The sequence below is a fragment of the Chironomus tepperi genome, unplaced genomic scaffold, assembly GCF_022539635.2.
Source record: "Chironomus tepperi strain 1889 unplaced genomic scaffold, CSIRO-AGI_Ctep_v1 contig_376, whole genome shotgun sequence".
Taxonomy (NCBI): Eukaryota; Metazoa; Arthropoda; class Insecta; order Diptera; family Chironomidae; genus Chironomus; species Chironomus tepperi.
Window position 1 is genome coordinate 3977978 of NW_027226498.1, and position 19494 is coordinate 3997471.

Genomic DNA, 19494 nt, shown 5'->3' on the forward strand with positions numbered 1-19494 from the left:
ATATTCTCAGAAATATATGTGAGGTCGTAAAATATTACGTTCGCAATTGTAGATGAAGTGCTCCTTATTCATACCTCAATCATCCTCTCAATCTCTAATGAATTGAATGTCATTGAGTTTTATTAATTTCTTTGGAAATTCGAAATAACAGTAAGAAAATTTGAGTGCATTTTGATCTAAGCAGTGGGAATATTATTATTAATACTCTGAAGATATAATGAAATTTAAATATATATTTTGTTTGAGAATAATTAATGAATGGTAAAATCGATGCACATAATCTTCATAGGAGAGGAAAATTTCGGTAATAGTTAGTAATACGTACGACATAGATGTATTTATGTATTTGACGATTTATGCGAGCGATGAAAATAAGAGAAAAATAAAAAAGAACTAAGACAGAAATGACACAAATTTCTTCTGCCATCTTGAGACGTGACATAATCAACACACAAGCTCATTGTTCATGACTGGAATTTGTCATGGGATTCTTTCCATCTGAATTTTTTCTCCAACTTTTTTCTTATTCTACATTTCAAAATTCTTCATGGTATTTTTCCTACTATTGACAACGAACAGTGCTTGATTCTTTCCCGCTAAATTCATTTTACCAATATGATATTTTTAGCACATTTATGAAAAAAAGTTTTTTTTACGATACACTAAGTTCGGCTGGGTGAGCAACGGATTCTTGAAAATTAGACATCGGAGAGAACTCTTGTTTGTAGTATTAGCTGTAATTACTTGAAGGTATTTCAAGTTTTAAAACACAAATCTAAATACATACTAGATTTAGCATTCATATACTGTTGAAAACATGTTTCTACTGCTACATAATTTGTTGTTTGATTCGTAGTTGTTTGTTAAAAACCTTTGATTGCTGCGAGAAAAATGCGCTGAAGTCGCTTGATAAGGTCAAGTATTTGGAATATTTTGATAAATTATAGAAATTCAGAATAGATAAATCATGAATGAAATAAATTTACAAGGTCATCGTTAAGAAAATCACGAATTGTTGTCGCTGCCTATGTATCGTACATGTTGACATCATATCTATTTTCGTTGTGCATGTTCATGGCTTCATGCAAGACATGAATTGAATATTGACATCAAACTAAAGTAATGTAGACTAGATTGACTCTCATTGATAAAATATTTAAGGGAGCTATAGTGTTTTGTATTTTGTAAAGGATACAAGGAAAATAAACGAAAAATATTGATTTTATGCCAGGGCTAATGTTAAAATTGAATTGTAATGGAACTAAAGAAGATGATATAAATCTGGAGGTAATATTACTATCAATCTCTTAGCTGAATAAATTTTTCCAAGTGAAGTCAATCGAGCACGAAGTACATGACATAGTGATACAATTTAAAGCTAACATTTCTTTATTTTCTTGTTCTCGCTGACTCGATTGTTCTATTATCGGACAGTTTTGTTATATAATTTTTCGCATTCTCCTGCAGTTATGATATTTTTATTTTGTAAATATTTCCGAAACATTTCTTGATTTTTATTCGAAACTTACTAGCTTCTTTTTTTTGCTTGTACCTGAAGACTAGGGGTGTCGATTACAAATCCCAAGTATTTGGGATTTGGGGTATTTTGTAAGGATTTGGGGTACCCCAAGTACTTGGGTTTTTACCCCAAGTACTTGTACAAATCTTTATAACGTAGAATTTATCCTATATTATTATATTTTTTTATAATATAATTTTTTTAGTTCTTCAAAATTTAATTCTTCATTAATATTTTCATAAATATTTGGTAAGAAAAATCTAGGGTTGGCAAAAAAAAAACTACAGCTCGGCATTTTTTGCCGGCCCTTAGTTGAAAATGCATCAAAGTAAATTTTTAGTATATGTGAAAATTTGTTTTGGTTAATTTTAAGTAAATCATAGTGAAAATTCTATTTACGAGACTTTTTCAATTTAGTGTAGGAAAATCCAGTCAAAAATTTACAATTTTCCAGAAATTTTCACTTTGATAAAAGAAATTTGAGGTGAAAAACCATAAATTTCCAGGATTTTTCAGATTTTTAAGAACATGTTGGACAAAATTGCCATTTTTTGCAAGGTTAACGCTTTCGAGAGTTTTGAGAAAATTCAAAACCTATTTGAGAAAATTCAAGTGGAAAATCGCAGTTTTAAGGATTTTAAACAAGATTTACAATAGTAAATAGCAATATATGGTTGAAATTTGACTTGCATCTGGATGCGTTTGCCTAAAATTCCAGAAAATGCGCCTTTTTATAATGATATTTTGTTCTTATTAAGGATTTGGGATTTGTACAAGTACTTGGGGTCCTGGGATTTGGGTATTTGGGATTTGTACAAATCCTAAAAACCCAAATAATCGACACCCCTACTGAAGACCTTGAAGATAGTATCATCATACCACATCAAGAATTGCCTCTTTGACCTATTAATTTTTGTTTGATTCCTTGCTTTCTCTTCCTCTTCTTCTGTGAGTGGTTCTTCAATATTAATAGAAGCAGTTTTTTGAAATACAAACGATTTAAGATAGGAGTATGATTTGAATTTTAAATCTCTCGATTTTCAACTCTAAACAATTTTGAGGCTTTTGATTAAACTTTTCAAATACCTAAACAAAAGACCCTTTCAAAAATATATAACATGTCATGATATAGTAATGTTTAATTTATAGTTTTCTATTTTTATTTGAGATGACCTTTACATTGCTCTTATTGGTAATGACATAATTAAATTTTACATTGTAATATTAATCATCACAAACATGCTTCTGCATTGAGCATGTTCACATTCATAGAAGTTTCAGAAGTACATATGAAAGTAACAAAAATCAATGTTTTTACATTCTCGTTCACAAAGCGTAAATACATTCACATATAAGTGTCTGAATTATTTTCAAATCAAAATGTGACGTCAAAATATGACGTTTCACAAGGTCAATCATATGTTTTGTTCTTTCCATAACAAATGATTGTTTATAATTCAGAAGGTGTTGAGTAAAAAATTTAAAGGATATCAAATTTATATCTGTACATACGATCGACATATTGCAGTTTGTTCCACTTGGTAACTTTTGTTTGATTTATAAAATATTATAAATAAAAATAACTATTTTAAGCTTTAGCTAATAATTTAGTATCATTATTAATTTTAACATTAAAATAAAATGAAACTTTTGGAAAAAATTCTAAAATTGGCACTTATGAAATTTTTTTAGAATATTTCGGATTTTATTTTTCAAAGAACTACCGCAGAAAATAATTGAAATTACAAAAAATCGTGATATTTTTCTGTAGATAAAATACAGATACTGAAGAAGAAACATCAAAAGCAGGACCTGCTTTATCTACTTTATCGTAAGTTTTACTTTGAAGTGACTTTTCTTGAAATGAAAGGAACAATTGTTTGTTATACTTAATGATTAACTTGTACAAGGACTATTCTAATTATTGGAGTCAAACGAAAAAAGAGACATGATTTTTTCCCCAAAATGTGTAACTTGTAATGTTGCATGCTCTTGAGAGCATGCTCTTTGTCTACTAGGGTAGAAAAGAAAAAAATGCTTAACGCATCAAATTTCTAACACTGATTTTTGAGTCGACTTAACCTTTTTATTTTTCAAATAATTATAATGAAGTTGATTGGACATTTTGTAAAGGTAAACATCATTAGTTACTTTTTACTATTGATCCATCTTGTTCATAATGCAAAGCATATACATTTTTTTTTATTTGTTGTTCTCGGCAAATTGCTTGTTGATTATTAGATAGCAGTTTTCTGTCAATCAATTGTTTATTGATTTTCTGTGTTTTTTATTCTTATTTTTTTTTTGTTTACATTTCAATCATTAATGCATGTATAAAAGCATACTGTATATTCATCATGACAAAAAAAGAAGCATTTTGTTTAAAATAATTTAAAATTACAAAACAAAATTAAAAGTTGAAAAAGACACAGAATTAAATTCAATTAAGTAAATTATGTGAATATGATTCTAAAACATCATAAACAGTAAAGTAACTTGATATAATATTATACATTATGACTCAATAATATACACCTCTGCATATCATTGTTTCACATTGTGTGCATAGCAAAATAGAAACAACTAACTTAAAACCATAAGTGCATAAAAAACCCGAATAAAATAAAAATTGTACACAAGAATACTAAAAGACAAACATTTCAAGAGCTGAATTGTTTGCATTGTCTCTATAACTTTTTTATTCTCATGCATTTTAATAACAAGATACACTTCTAATTCTTATGCATACTTCTTTCATGCAGATGAAGGAAATTGAAGGATGAAAAAGTCAACAGTCTCTAAATTAAATAATAGAATTTGGTTTCAAGTGGTATGTTTAGAGTGTGCCGATTCTATTCTATTAAAATGTTCATGCATCTGTGTGATTATCCAGATATTTTGCAGGTCCTCAAAATATAATAATGTAATATATGATCTGAGGCATTTGAAACTAATTTAATTAGTGAAATTTTGATAAGACTTTTTAAGTACAACTGACCCAAGTTGAACAAGCTTACATTAGTCGATCATTGATTAAGGAATATATATGAAGTTTACAATTTCCACCCTTTTCTACTCAAATAGTTTGTGCGTTTTTTGCTACCATAAAATTTTAACCCGTTTCATCTCAAAAATAGCTTTAAAATCCAATCCACTTGAGCTATAATGTCTTAAGAACTCTCAGCACATGACTTTCTCACCATTCGTTTTGAACTTAGTGGATACAAGTGCGAGATCTGAAGTAATATTATTCAGTATCTTGTCTAAGTTACAGAAGAATAAAATTTCCTGTTCTTTTTAATAATTTTAATCTAATATGAATGATATTATTTTAGCTTATTCTGCAATTCATTCATATGCATATTTCAGTGAACATTATATTATACTTAGGGGTCCGAAAATTACCGGTAATCGGGATTTGACGGTAACGGATATTTACCGGTAATTACCGGTGATTACCGGTAATATCCGTACATTCCGACTGTATATATCCGAATATTTAGGGTAAAAAAAATTTTTTTTTTGGTCACTTTTTTGCTCATTTTAAAAAAAAAAGCCATTTACAAACATTTTTAGAAGATTACTTGTAGAGAAGAGTTGTAAAACATCCAAAAGTAAGAACTTTTGCATTAAAACTTTTGACTATTCGACTTCCTGCAGTTTGAAATTTGAAAAATGACCGAAATTTGGTCCGTTTTCGTTTCAGCCGCTTGTGCTAAAGAACTGATGATGAAAAACTTTCATAAAACAATAAGTTCCTGAAAAGGTACATTTCTCATCTCTCTATCATTACTGATATTACCTTTTCCAATAAATAAAGCCCTTCTTCAGGATTTATCATACAAAATGACTTTTCAGATGTAATTTTGGTAATTGTTTTTCAACTGTAAGCATACGTATAAACGTTGTAAAATATATCCAAATATCCAATGCGCATTGTGAAAAAATGTGACCAAAAATAATATTTTTTTGACCAAAAATTATTTATACATCTTGGAATTGACAAGTCTAAAAATTTTTTTGGAAATATCCACATTAAAAGTTTTCAAAAATGAAAAATGTCAAAAAATAACCTTTGAATATTTGAATTTTTAAAAAATTCGTCAAAAATCTGTTACCGCTGGATAATCCATATAAATTAACGGTAACGGTAATGGATATTACCGGTAATTACCGGTAACGGACGGTACGGATATCCGTCATTCGGACCCCTAATTATACTGTACCTAAAATAACTAGACAATGCGTAGAAACTCCCTTTGGATATACCTACCAAAGTTTATGATTATATTTTGGGATATATTTCCATTCCTTTGAACTAGTTTATTTTCTATCAAAATCCTCACACACATGATTTTATAAAACAATACGATATTATTTCAAAAACAATATAGAAAGGCTGATGAATAGTCTATTAGAACTATAGGATGACATTTTTTAGATGAGCTTAATGTTTCACATTTTATCACAAAAATGAAAACCACAATGAAAATAGTGAATTGAAAACTCTGCAATTTAAAGAGTTGTGGTCGATGATGTTCCTGTTGAAATTTTAATAAAAGGAGTTGAATCAAATTGATTCAACATTTGCTTACTAAACAATTTCATATTTAAATATTTCACTACTATCACCATTATTGCCAATCACAAATTTCATTCAATGTACTATAATCCTCTGCAAATTCAAATACATACGTTTTTATCTTCATGTCAAGATAGATAAATGTTGGTACAAAAAGATTTGCATACGTTTGGCATTTTGCATTTTTTTCGAATTGAAATATCAAACAGTTTTATTTTGTTTATTGCAGAAAAGATAAAAACCTCAGGAGAGATGAATGTGTTCCTTCCTATTTAACGCATTTTCCTTCGAATTTTTAAGGGATGGCGGAACTCGACTCAAGTCGACCCGAATAATCTCAATTTTTTTCGACTCAAAAAATTCCTAGTCGGCTGAGCCGATTTTACTCGACTTCGAACTCTGCTTCTTTTGATATCATGATTAATTGGATACAAAACACGTACGTGGAATCACTTAAATTTGGTATACTTGTTATGACTGATGAAATGCGCTCAAGTCATTTAATTTTAAAGAAATGAAAATGTTTTAACAAGTTTCTCTCAATTTCATTTTCATTTAAATAGCAAAAAATAAATCTAGGTGTTTGAAAATTTGCAGCATCAGTTTCAGCATTGGTTTAATGTCTCTGTTTGTTTGTGTCTTTTGATAAAGTTTAGTTAGTATCATTCACAAAATGAATCGTTCTAAAAAGAGAGAAAGATAATTTGTTGAATGAAAAATTAATGCATTTATATTTTATGTGAGATTTTTTGTGATCTTCAAATTTTATCCTTTGTTTTTAGTACAAATAGTACACCTTGATTGTGTTGAGAATTGAAAGTTGTATAGTCATTTATTTATGTACTCAAAAATGTATTTATTATTGACATTTTTCCTTCATTTCAATAGAGAATTGAAATATCTCCTACGGTGAAGTTATTGCATTTTTATATAGAATAATCTTAAATGACACATTTGATCCTCTTTTTTTGTCTTGTCGCTATCAAGATAATAATCCTCTCATAAACTTTGTATAAATTTGCACATTAAAAGCATAATTAGTGTTGAATTGATGATCATTTATTATACATTCGATTATGCTCCTCTGATGAGCTCATATTAATACTGCTTCAAATCTTTATTTTGAAACATCCACTTAGCTATCATAGCGTCATCATTCGAAAAATAATTATTCTTCACATTTTCTGATTTATATAAATAATCAGTTTAAATATAATAAATTAATTATTTTTTATGCCTTACTTATTTTCATGCATACACGATCGAGAAGGTTTCAATTAAAATGCTTTCAAACACACAATAAATTAACAATATATGAGTTAGAGAAGGAAAATGGATTTTGAAGAAGAAGAAAGCTTTTAAGGTTGTGAAAAGGATTCATTAAAAGGACGACAGATGGTCTATAATGAATTATTATCCCATAGAATATTATACCAAAATGAAAAATTGTTTTGCACATATTTATCATTATTGTCTGTTCCAACGAGTTGGTCCCATAGGAATAATCTAATCTGTTACGTGAATCAAACGTTATGGTGAACATGCTCGTAATTATCATGTCAAGATATTTTGCGAATATTCTATTGGGGATAATTAGGTGCTCCACTTGTACATTTTTGCATGTATATAGATGCTTTAATGAAATTATTTTTCAAATTGGGTGTGGAAATTTGTAAGTTTCAAAGTTTGAAATAAGTTTTATTGTCTATTTCGTTAGTTCCACTAAGGAGTTTCAAGAAATTATAACTTTTTGTGTACTAATTATATTAATTAGTGTGATTATTTTTTCAAACGATTGCGGTTGTTTACACTTTCGTTCATTAATTGTTTGTAACTCATTACTTGCTCTTCCTTTTGTCAATCAAACCATTATAAAATGACCATTTTTGGCATCAACCCGAATGACTAACTTATGGAAGGCAGTAATTTGTAATATTTATTTTCATTTGTTTCCGTACTTATCCATACAACATTGGCGAAAGAAATTCTCTTGTTTAATTCAACGATGTCATTAGGGGCCATTTACTTATTACGTAAGACTTCTAATAGACAATTTATTCTGATGGGAGAGAGTATAATCCTGTTCGCTTTATTTACTTTCGCCAACAATGTATTTAGCGGTATCAGGAGATACCTCGTGAAGGTATGCATTTGACATTTGGTCAGCTTTGAAGTCAGATGTCGGGGAAATAAAGTGAGTCATAAAACCAATTTTTTGTGTTACTTTGTGAGCAAACTGTTCCATACCATCCTCATTATTATCATCAGCAATACCGATGATAAGTTGAAAAAAAAATCAAATAGAATTTCCTCTTTCCGAAAAGTTTACGATGAGTAGGCAGTAATATTGAGTATAAAAACATCATCATGAATAAAAAATAATAATGTTAAGTCATTATGTGGAAAAAGGAAACATTTTTACTAGCTTATGACTAAAATTCTTATTCTGATATTTACAGGCATCGTTCTACTCTACTGCATTAAAAACGCTGATATCTGTATCGACTGTGATTTTACTTGGTCTTATAGTTGCTTATCATGCTTTGGAAGTTCAGGTATGTTAACTAAATTATCTTAATCTTCTAGATTAGTTTTGATGTTGGTGATGATGATGTTGAGGTTTTTTATTATATTTATACAGCTAAGAATATACTCAGTGTGAAAACTTTTAGAAGAAGATAGAAAGTTTTTCAAATTAAATAGTTGTATTCATATTTGGGATTTTTTGATGATGATGTTTATGGTTTGAGAAATGCTAATGATGATGTTTCTATAAACTTTTAATATTATCATCTTAAAATTCAAACTTTATTTAAATCGAAATTTTTCAAGAATAAAATGATCAGTTTTTAAAAAAACAAGTATCGGAGGATTCTTTTCTAAGGTTATAAATTACACATACGTTATAACTACTTAAATGCAAGTTAATAACTAGTTTTAAGAGATTTTGTCTATTCAGAAAATTTCTTTTCAACTTCACTTAATCAATGAAGATTTCAAATATCTTAGATAAGTAATTTATGTACTTCTTTGTCTAACTAAAATTGTGGCTGAACATTGTTCTAACGAAGAATCAAGATTGAAAATTAATTAAAATTTCAAACTAGTAGAAAAGCTTAAGAATTTTCTGAAAATTTTTTAAAAATAAATTTTATTTTCGTTCTGACGCTTCCATTTTACCACAAAAGTAAAACTTGATTTTTTTTTGTAGTCGAGTTTTCTGCGAAACTGAGCATGTCAAGCAATAAAACTTTTTTGCATACATTTCTTATTGAAAATTTTTCAGTTTCAAAAACTTTATTTATGCAAAACCATTTTTATTATTTTTTTTTTCATTTGAATTTTGGTATGAATAATAAGTTCTTCAAACAAAAAGCTTTTTCACATTGAAATGTGAGTTTTTTGACAGTACAATTAACTGATATTCTGAACTGATTTTCAGAAACACTATCTCGAATTTTTCACTTGTCTTACGAATCATATGTAAAATATAATATACTACAGGCAGTACTGCCATCAAAGGAATGGTTCTGATTCCACTTTTATTTGTAGGTATATTAAGTGCCGATGTATTATGTACCCTTACGCGTTTAACAATTATTAGTAATCTGAATTGAAAATGGTTTTTTTTATGCAAAGCATGCAAAACATACATAACTTAAAAGTCATCCAATAAATTTATTACAAAATTATCAAATCAATTCCCACAACCCATACATTATAGAAATTAATTTTTCATTTTGTTATTTTATGATTAATAACTCAAGAATACAACATACCACACAATAATTCAAAAAATCTATAATCAATTGTATTTACCATAAACTATATCAGCAAACTTCTTTTATACTTCGTTCATAGTGAACATAAACCAAAACCATAAAACTTTCCCCTACAAAATTGTGAAGCAAAAGTTTAAACTTTATTTTTGAAAAAAAAAAAAAAATTATTTCTGCATATTTCAAATCCACTTCCCATCTTCTTCATACCTACTTTTAAATCATCCAAACAATTCGTGCGGAAAATAAAAGCAATAAAATTTTTACACTCGTTGTGTGTACTCTTTACCTTTTTTCCTCATTCTTGATAAAATATTTGGTTTATCGTTTTAACGTACATAGTGTATCTAATTCTCTTATATGAATTACCTCCACAAAAATTGGTTATTCAATAAAGAAAAGATATACCAATAAAATGTAAATAGATCAACAGCATGCGACCGCACAACATGTTTGCTTAATTAATTCTATTGAACTTTTATAAACTGTTGTTTATATTTATTATGTATGATCATCATAATCATCATGGTAGCGGTAAAAGTTTCCTTGCATAAAAGCTCTTTCAAAATGTTGAAAACTAAAATAGAACTTTTTAAGCAAGATTTTCCAAGTTTATTGGGTATCATACTATGTGATATTATTTTGTCTTTGCGTCTAAAGATAGATAATCAGACTTGTGATTATATGGGTATAAACAATGGGAATGAGTATTGAATCTCATTTTGAAAAAAATCTTATGAAAAAGGGACGTGACTTGATGCGGAAAGACAGAAAGAATTAAAAATCTTTTTTGTGTATTAATCAAACCAATAAAATGCGCTTTTGACAATAAATTATTTTACTCGTACCATTTTGTGTAGATACTGAGATTAAAACGTAAGAAAACTTCTTCTTTCTTCCCAATGGCCTCTTTACCGAATTTCAATCAAGTTTCAATTAATACCGAACATTCAATATTTTTGTTAATAAATTCTATAACTAGTTTTCATCGGAAGAATCTAGCAACATCTGTAAATTATTATAATCCTCAAATGTTTATTTATTGATTTAATTATTATTTTAACAACAAATATGAACGAGAAGCGCATCACACGTGTTGTAATTATATCATAAACTAATTGACATTGTGAAGCATCAGAATCATCATTACCAACATCGTTGTCACTTAATTAAATTTTGTATGTAAAGTTTAATAAATTTTGTCATCTTTTTTTAGTTGTTTATGACGGATAATTGTGCGGATGATTGGCGCATTGCAATGACATGGCAACGTATCGGTCAAATAGGATTAGAATTACTTATATGTGCAATACATCCAATACCCGGCGAATATTATTTTCGTTGGGAGACAAAATTATCAAATAAAAATAAAGCTCCTGGCTTTGCTGATGTGCCATTTGATGTGGTGCTGTCATTGCCAATGTTTCTTCGTTTGTACCTGATTTGTCGTGTTATGCTGCTACATTCGAAACTTTTTACTGACGCCTCGTCGCGAAGTATAGGTGCATTAAATCGAATTAATTTTAACACTAGGTAAGACTTCCGGGAATCAACTAGTTTTAGTTTTTGGAGATTTATTTTATTTGTCATTTAAATTTAAAAATACCTAAAATTGTAAATAATTTTTTTTTTACATTTTTCATTAAACAGATTTGTTTTCAAAACACTAATGACAATATGCCCTGGTACGGTACTATTAGTATTTATGGTCTCACTATGGATAATTGCATCGTGGACATTACGACAATGTGAAAGGTAAATTTATTTGTTACAGCTCAAACTATCTTGCGCTAGTAAATTTAACAACTCCATAATAATTCAAAGAAAAAAGCAAATGAATGACAATGATGATGAGATTTTTAAGTTTTATAATGTCTATATCTATTTCTTTCTATTTATATATCTCTATCTCTTAATATAATTTTGACTCGTTCTATAATTAATTTATTATGTTAATTTTATATTCAATCTAATGCAGAGAAATGACATGTGATAGTTCCTTCATCCCCAATTTTATAAGATCATTAACTCTCTTTTGATTTGTTTTGTCTGTTTTTTTTCTCTTCACACAAAATTCAGATGTAAAATGAATATTAAAACCACCAGCAGAAGCAGCATATTGAAAACTTTCCAAATTCAATTTTCTTATTTTTTCTTTTTTTTTCTTTTGGTCTATTATTCCTTTTAAATGCATCTCATGCTTCTTTATTCCTTTCTTTTCAAGTCCTTTTTTAGGGATGCAAATTAAAATAAGATCTATAGAAACTGCATGCAATCATGTCTTACTTTTTCATTCATTTGATCGCTCTATTGAATAAACTAGGTAAAAGAAATATGAAAGTGGTAAAGATTGGTAAAATGCCAAAAATATTTTTTCCTTGAATAAAAACATTCCATGTCGTTTATGGTTGATGTCAGTATCAAAAGAAACAGAAAATTTATTCGGTTATGAAAATATTTAAATTGTTAAGAGTTTGGTTTTCATTGCCGAAAGGAGTGCATCAGCTGTAAATATTTTCGCTTATGAAAATCATATTCCATTTATATTAAAGATATTAGTATTTTCATGTTTGCAGAAATAACAACAAATAGTTAGGAGTTATTTGCGTTGTTTGCAAATGAAGTAATTCTTGGTTTGAAAATGTATTTTTTGAATTTTTAAAATATTAATTTAAAATGGAATTTTTCGAAGCTACATGGCAATATTTTCAAGAACTCTAATACCATTTTGGTAAAATAAACAAATCATCATCAGTAGTTTCGGTTCTAAGTATGTAGAATGAACATTCCTATTTGAGAAGTAGCCAAAAAATATAATAATTTTTTTTCTATGTATCGCCAAACTTTTGGAGGGGTTTTGAGATTTTTTCAAGAAAAACCCAAGCATATTGAAGAATTTTTAAATCCCTAAAATCTACCCCCTCTACCTGAGTACACCTTTGGTTACAATGGCCAGGAGTCGAGACAATGAATGAAAAATGATACAATATGTTTTTAATCTAAATTTGTTTTATTTAATTCTTTTGTGTCTTATTCTTTATTATTTGTATCCTTTTGTCCTATTATCTTCACATTTGTTAGTTAACAGAACATTGTTTTCTATTGAGAAGTTAAAATGATCTTGTAACAGTTACATTCTATACTTTTGATCTTTGATTTCTTTTAAATATACGAAATATTTAATTGTGGACAATTTTCTTTTGTCTTTTATGTTTTATTTCTTGACTTGTTCAATCTTTTCTCCTGAATGCTTATTGGGTTGAAGAAGAGAAAAAAGTTCTCAGAAAAAAACTAGTTGTTTTAAACTTAATTATCTATTCCTTTTTATTATCAAAATTTGCTTGCTGATGCTTGCATTTTAACTCTTCGTTTTTCTTCTATCATTATTTTGTAATTTTCTTAATTTTTTTACTTAATTCTGTTTTTTATTCCTCAGCTTGTAATGTTTGATTTTTTTCCTTTCAGTTTTTTGTCCTCTTTTTTGAGTTCCCCAAAAAATTTGCTTTTTCATGTAAATACATTCATTAATTCACAATGAGATGGAGAAGTTGATAAATTGAAAAATAATTTTGGTAAAAAAATTCCATAAATTTTTTTGAATCCTTTCATGTTTTTATTCTAAATTTACTCTAGCTGCATAACAAGCATCTATGTTCTTGTAATCTTTTTATGACAATTTTTTAAACATTTTGTTTGTTTTAATGAAGTTTAAGGGAATTTTCTTAATCTAGTTTCAAATCGAACCCGAACGACATTTTGTGATAAAAAATTTTGAGCGAAATATCGGGAAATTTCCGAGAGGAATATTATATTCAAATATTTTCACAAAATTATAGAATTTCATAAAACTTCAATTTTTTTTCAAAACTTTTTTCAACTTTTGCGAAGACCCAAAGCGAAAATGGGTCCAAAACTACACTCAAAATTTGTCCGGTTCCATGAACCACAACCTACGCAAACATAAAATTTTCATAATAAAAAAGGACTCATTCAATTATTAGAACTTCATCTAGAGGAAACCACATTTGCCATAAATTCAAATTCAACATCTTTCCGTCTCATTAGTGAATAAAAATAAATAGAATTTAGTGTATTTTTTTCTTCTAAAAATTCATTTCATTCATCATTGCTTTTCTACTTAGAAAGTTTTTTCCTAGACATATACATATATGATAATTTAATTTTATGCATGAAATATAAAAAACTATCAAATATATTCCCTATATTTTAACCTAAATATTATTCATATTCCCTTTTGATATATTTATAAATCATTCATTCAGTGAATGCTGTAAATATTTTTTGATAAAATTTTCAAAAATAATGAAAAAATTCTTGACAAAAATATTTTTTTTTATCAAAACCGGATTAAAATAATCTCAAAAAATTCATTTTTTTGCTTTTTTTATTATGACTAAAAAAATCATTCCATCACAAAAAAATGAAGCCGAAAAATTTTTCATTTTTATCATCACAGAGTCCGCAAAATATATTTGATTTATTGCCAATTAAAAAGTCGAGTATTGTAAAATATTGTTAAATTTTTTGATAAATTTATTTATATGCGTTAAAAAATAATAAAAAAAAACAATGAAAATTTGAAGCAACAAGTAAAATTTTTAGGTTGTTGATTAAACGAATTGTGTCTATTTCTAAAGCTAGACCATTAAGATTAGTATATTTTATGATGGAGACAAAAAATCGAGCAAAAATTTTTTTGATTTTTTTCACCCAAAGCGATTAAGTAATGATTCATTCACACATTATTCTAAACTTTTGAGCAAACATTACCATTCTTTGAGAAAAGTTTTCTTCATTCTGAAATTTTTTCTCATATTAAAAAAATTATATTTCAAATGAATGAATTTTGATTGGCATATAATATACATGTGAGAATCATTCACTGACAGATGATGAAAAAAGGTAGAGTAATAATAATTGATAATAATTATAATTTATTCAAATCATCACAAAAACATACAATACATTTACATCCCCCGAAAAGTTTCATTCAGACACTTTTGTTCATTTTATTAGTTCCTTAAAAATGGTTTTATTTTTCAAATACTTTTTGCACATTTTTAACTCATCTGTAATCATTTTTATGATAATTTTATTAATTTTCAAAGAAAAAGTTGTTAGTTTATGATTATTTTAGTTTTTCTTCCGAGCAACACAAATGAAGAAGTTCCTCTAAACTTCTTTTATTACCACCAAATGAAAGCAAAAAACAAGTAGTGCTATAAATATTAATGTTTGTAAATGTGTTTAATTTGATCAAAAATTAATTTAAGTTCGATTATAATTTAGTGTAAATTCCATTTTTAAAATAAATAATTAAAAAATAATTAATTTGTATTCATCATTCATGATGTCCTTTCTCCCCATTTTATAAGTATCTCAGAATCTCAAATTAACATCACATAAAAATTTTAGCTAAACAGCCTTCCTTAATCCTACATATTACTATGTTTGAATTCTATATTTCAATTCAGATCTTAATAGACTGATTTTTAACATACATTTTTGCACCTTTCGATACTCAATTTTGAATTAGACTTTTTTAAAATATGAAAAATTCTCAAATATCTTACATACATTTAAAAAAATTTCCTTCAAGATCTTGATTAAACTTCATTGCTTAATTTTCTAAAAATTAATAAATAGCATGAAAGATTAATACTTTGTTTTGTTTACTGAACTCTTGTGAATATTTATAATTTTTAAGGATTTTCAACCCTTTATTTGTAAAGCCATGTTGTCAGTGTTTATTAAATCATATTTTTTGTAATATTTCTTCCCTTTATTATTTAACACTATGTTTCATTTATCATGTAACCTTTTTATTTTACTCTCATTAAGCCCGTGCTTCTTTAACTAAACTCCAAGTTACTGTGCCCCTAAAAATTTAACGACACTATAAACATACAAAATTTCTGATTTTATACTCAAGTCCTTCTAAAAAACGGTCTTCATTAGGCTATACAAATGAAAGTGTTCTTGCGAACAACAGCATTAATTTATCAACGCGGCATTATTTCAAAAATATCCTTAAAAAAATCTCAATTTTTATTACAAGACAAAAATGCACTATTAAATGCTTTTATTTTTGTACAATGCAATTTAGAATTAAATTCAGAAATGGTTTCACAATGTTTGTATTTAAGATGATTTGAGATTAATAGTTAATTTGAAGTAAGGAAAAAAAAATCCATTAGGAAAATGACTCTGAAATAGAATTTAATATCTTATAATCTTTAATCTATCTTATCTTTTTAAATCAATATATTAATTCTGAATCCATTTCTCCATCATTTGTAACTTCATTATTGTAAATTTAAAATCGAAATCTTAAAATTTTTGAAAACATTCAGAAACTTGAAGCATTTGCCTATGCTAAGGAACAAATTCAATTTTTGGCACTGAAGAGTCTTTGAAACATTTTAAGTGTCAGATAAAAAATTCATTTTTACAGGAGATTCTAATTTGCATAACTATTAAAGAGCAAAGTTATCTTATGCGACACATGTTTTTATTTTGCATTTAAAATTTTCATTGCAAATGAAAGTTTGAAAATTTAAATTCGAAACATTTTGTAATGCAAACCTAAATTGTACAGCTCAATGTAATGCAAATCGAAGACACTCTTAAGTTATAATTTAGTCTACAATTGCTCCAACAAAATTCTATTTTGAAATTTAGTATTTTCCTGTGTTTTTTGTTTTTTATAATTTTATAATTTTATTTATCTGTATCTTACATTTAGAAAGTTAAGTATATTCTCATAAAAATTAATCATGTGATGTTGATATACAAAAATATAAAAAGTCATGATTTGATCGTTTTGGGTGATTTGCTTATTTTCTGACATGAATATGAAAATAGTTAAAAATATATGCACAAAAATGAATTTTATTTCATAATTTCTTATTATAAATATAAAGAAAGTTAAAAGTTTTTTGAATATTTTAATTATTTTATAAATTTTGCTTTGCACCTTTTTTTAAATGTTATATTTTATTTTCATTATGAATAACTTTTGTATTTTTATGTATTTAGCTGAAAATTTTGAAATATGAGTAAAAGATGAAAATTTTTTGTTTAATCTAAAAAAATATTCCACATTGTTATGTTTTCAAAAGAGTAACAGAAAAATAAGTAAAATCTTGGAATATTGTCTGAATAAAACTGCCTAATTAAAATATAATAAAGTAAAATCATTGTAAACAATAAATAAATTATGAGATAGAAAGATGAAGATTATTACTATAAAAATTAAAGCTATAACAAAACAAAAGTTTTCATCTTTTGAAAATTATCAAAAACACATGAAATAAAAGAAAGCCAAAAAAGCTCATTAGATTAGATTAATTAACTTAGCTAGAACAATCCTCATCGCTTTTTTATGTAATATTTTTTTAAAAAAGCTTTTTTCTAATTTAAATTTTCTTATTTTCATTTAGTTTACTTTAAAATATAAATGGTATAAAAATTAAAAAAAAAGTCAACACTATTTCCATAATTTTTAATCTTTTTGTATAATTCTAAATTTTTTATATTTAAAATCTGTGCATTTGTGTCCGAAAAAAATAATAGCTTATGCAAAAAAGGCAGAAATTGGTTTTATTGGTATCAAAATGAAATGAATATAAAAAAGTGAAAATTCCCTTAAAAAATCAATTTACCCCATTTCCATAGTTGTGTAAAAATCCAAAAGAAATACATAGCACATTGTGAGTTTTGTGAATTTCTCAGACTTCTTGAAGGATTTAAATTTAAAAGTGATAATAAATATAATTTAGTCTTTCTGTCTTTCCGTTTTTGGATCCATCTAATTTTAATATATAAATCTCCAAAGAAGCCCAAGTAACCGTTAAATCAATATTATCTTCTTTTATTTATAATTTTTCACATTTTGACAGAGCTCGAGTCGAATTTTTCATCGAGCCGAGTTGACTTTTTTAGATCAGTTTTTGTGTTAACATATAAAAGTTCAACACCACCATAAAAATCAAAATAACTGTTAAATTATTTTTTTTCATGCTTGATGGGGATTTTGCTACATTTATAATCATTTAATTTCGTAATTCAAAACAGTTCTCAGTAAAGCACAGAAAAATCTTTAGCTCCTTAGTATTTCTGTCAATATTTAAAATTAAAGAATAAGCTTCATTTTGGACTTTTTTTGCTGTGTATTATAAGAATAAAAAAGTTTTGCAGTGAATTTAATTTTTTGAAAAACAGAACAATTTTTAAGATTTTTAAAAGCTTTAAAAAATTACCTAAATGATTTAAAAATCTGCATTTATTTTTTCTAAAATATAAATTTTTCTTTTGAAATATGAAATATCGCATAATTCAATTAATAATAATATAATCTAAAATTATATGTTAATAGAAATTAAGTTGCTAAAGATTTGTTCCTTGCTAAGTTTAATTTAAAAAAATTATTAAATTTTAATTAAAAACTACTATTTTCAATGTTAGACTAAATAAAACGATAATTTTTGTAAATTTTGTGCACTCAATATAAAAAGTTTATTTTTTCATTAGACATAAGTAAAGTTTTTAGTGTTTCACAATTGACGCAATCACAAAAAAATCATTTATATGTAAATAATTTTAATCAACTTCATCTCATTCGCTCATGCAGATATTGTCGTATAAAATGTATATTTTTCCGTCTCTTTTTTTATTCTTTTTGTACTTATTTGACTTTTTATTTTGCCTAATTTACTTAAGTTCTTCATATCACAATAGAAAAAAATAAATGAAATAAATTTCGTGCCATAAAAACTTACACAAAGCCCAACCATCATGATTCACATTCCTCTTGTAAGCACAATCAACCCCGTCTATAGAAAATTATACTCTTCCTGAATATTTTCAACACCTTAATTTAAATGTGAATTTTTTCTTTTTTTTTTCGAGTTTTCACATACATCACTTCATACCTGCCCTTATCCATTTACATACTTTTCATTCTAACTTCTGTATACTCTTCTTCGTGTATATGAAATGCCAAAAAACTTATTATATGAGAATTCCTCTTTCTCTTCCTTCTTCTGTTTTTTTATTTTCATTTTCCACATAAAAATAAAATTTTCTTCTTTCCAAAAAAACCTCACTAATGTGAAATGAAATTACATGCTGAAGAAAAAGAAGAAAATGAAACAAAATTTAAGCAATGCTTAAATGTGAAATGCTCACGCATAACTTATTTATTCACATATCCAGCTACTTACTTATTTTTCTACTAAATAAGGCAGATCCTCTGTCATTTCAAATATTTAGGGGTATTTTTGGGAAAACCTCTAGAAAATTTAAGAATTTCTTTCAAAAAAGCAGTGTTTTGATCCCCTTCTCCCTGAATACGTCCATGAAAAATAAGAATTAATTATTTTTATTAAAAAGAAAATATTCAGAACATTAAAAAAATATAATAGGATTTTTTTAGGTTTTAAAAGTTTAAAATGTTTAATCTTTCTAACTTCATCACTTTGAAATCGCAATAATTTCCTCTTACAGCTTTAATTAATCAATTTTAAAAAACCTAACCTGCCAAAAATTACTCTATTCCATATTAATGTGCCACAATAAAAAGTTTAAAAAGC

The 19494-nt window shown here is 26.6% G+C and overlaps 1 protein-coding gene across 13 annotated transcripts in view; it reads left to right on the forward strand.

The window, feature by feature from the left end:
- LOC139095806 (small conductance calcium-activated potassium channel protein-like) overlaps positions 1-19494 on the forward strand; it is a 121318-nt gene that overhangs the window by 90181 nt on the left and 11643 nt on the right. For all 13 annotated transcript variants that reach the window (XR_011544896.1, XR_011544898.1, XR_011544895.1 and 10 more), the window contains exons 7-9: positions 8561-8656; positions 11097-11413; positions 11531-11635. Coding sequence is in view for 10 of the 13 variants with exons in the window: in XM_070647283.1 (XP_070503384.1) it covers positions 8561-8656; positions 11097-11413; positions 11531-11635 (518 nt within the window). In the remaining 3 variants the exon portion in view is untranslated. The remainder of the gene's footprint in view (positions 1-8560; positions 8657-11096; positions 11414-11530; positions 11636-19494) is intronic.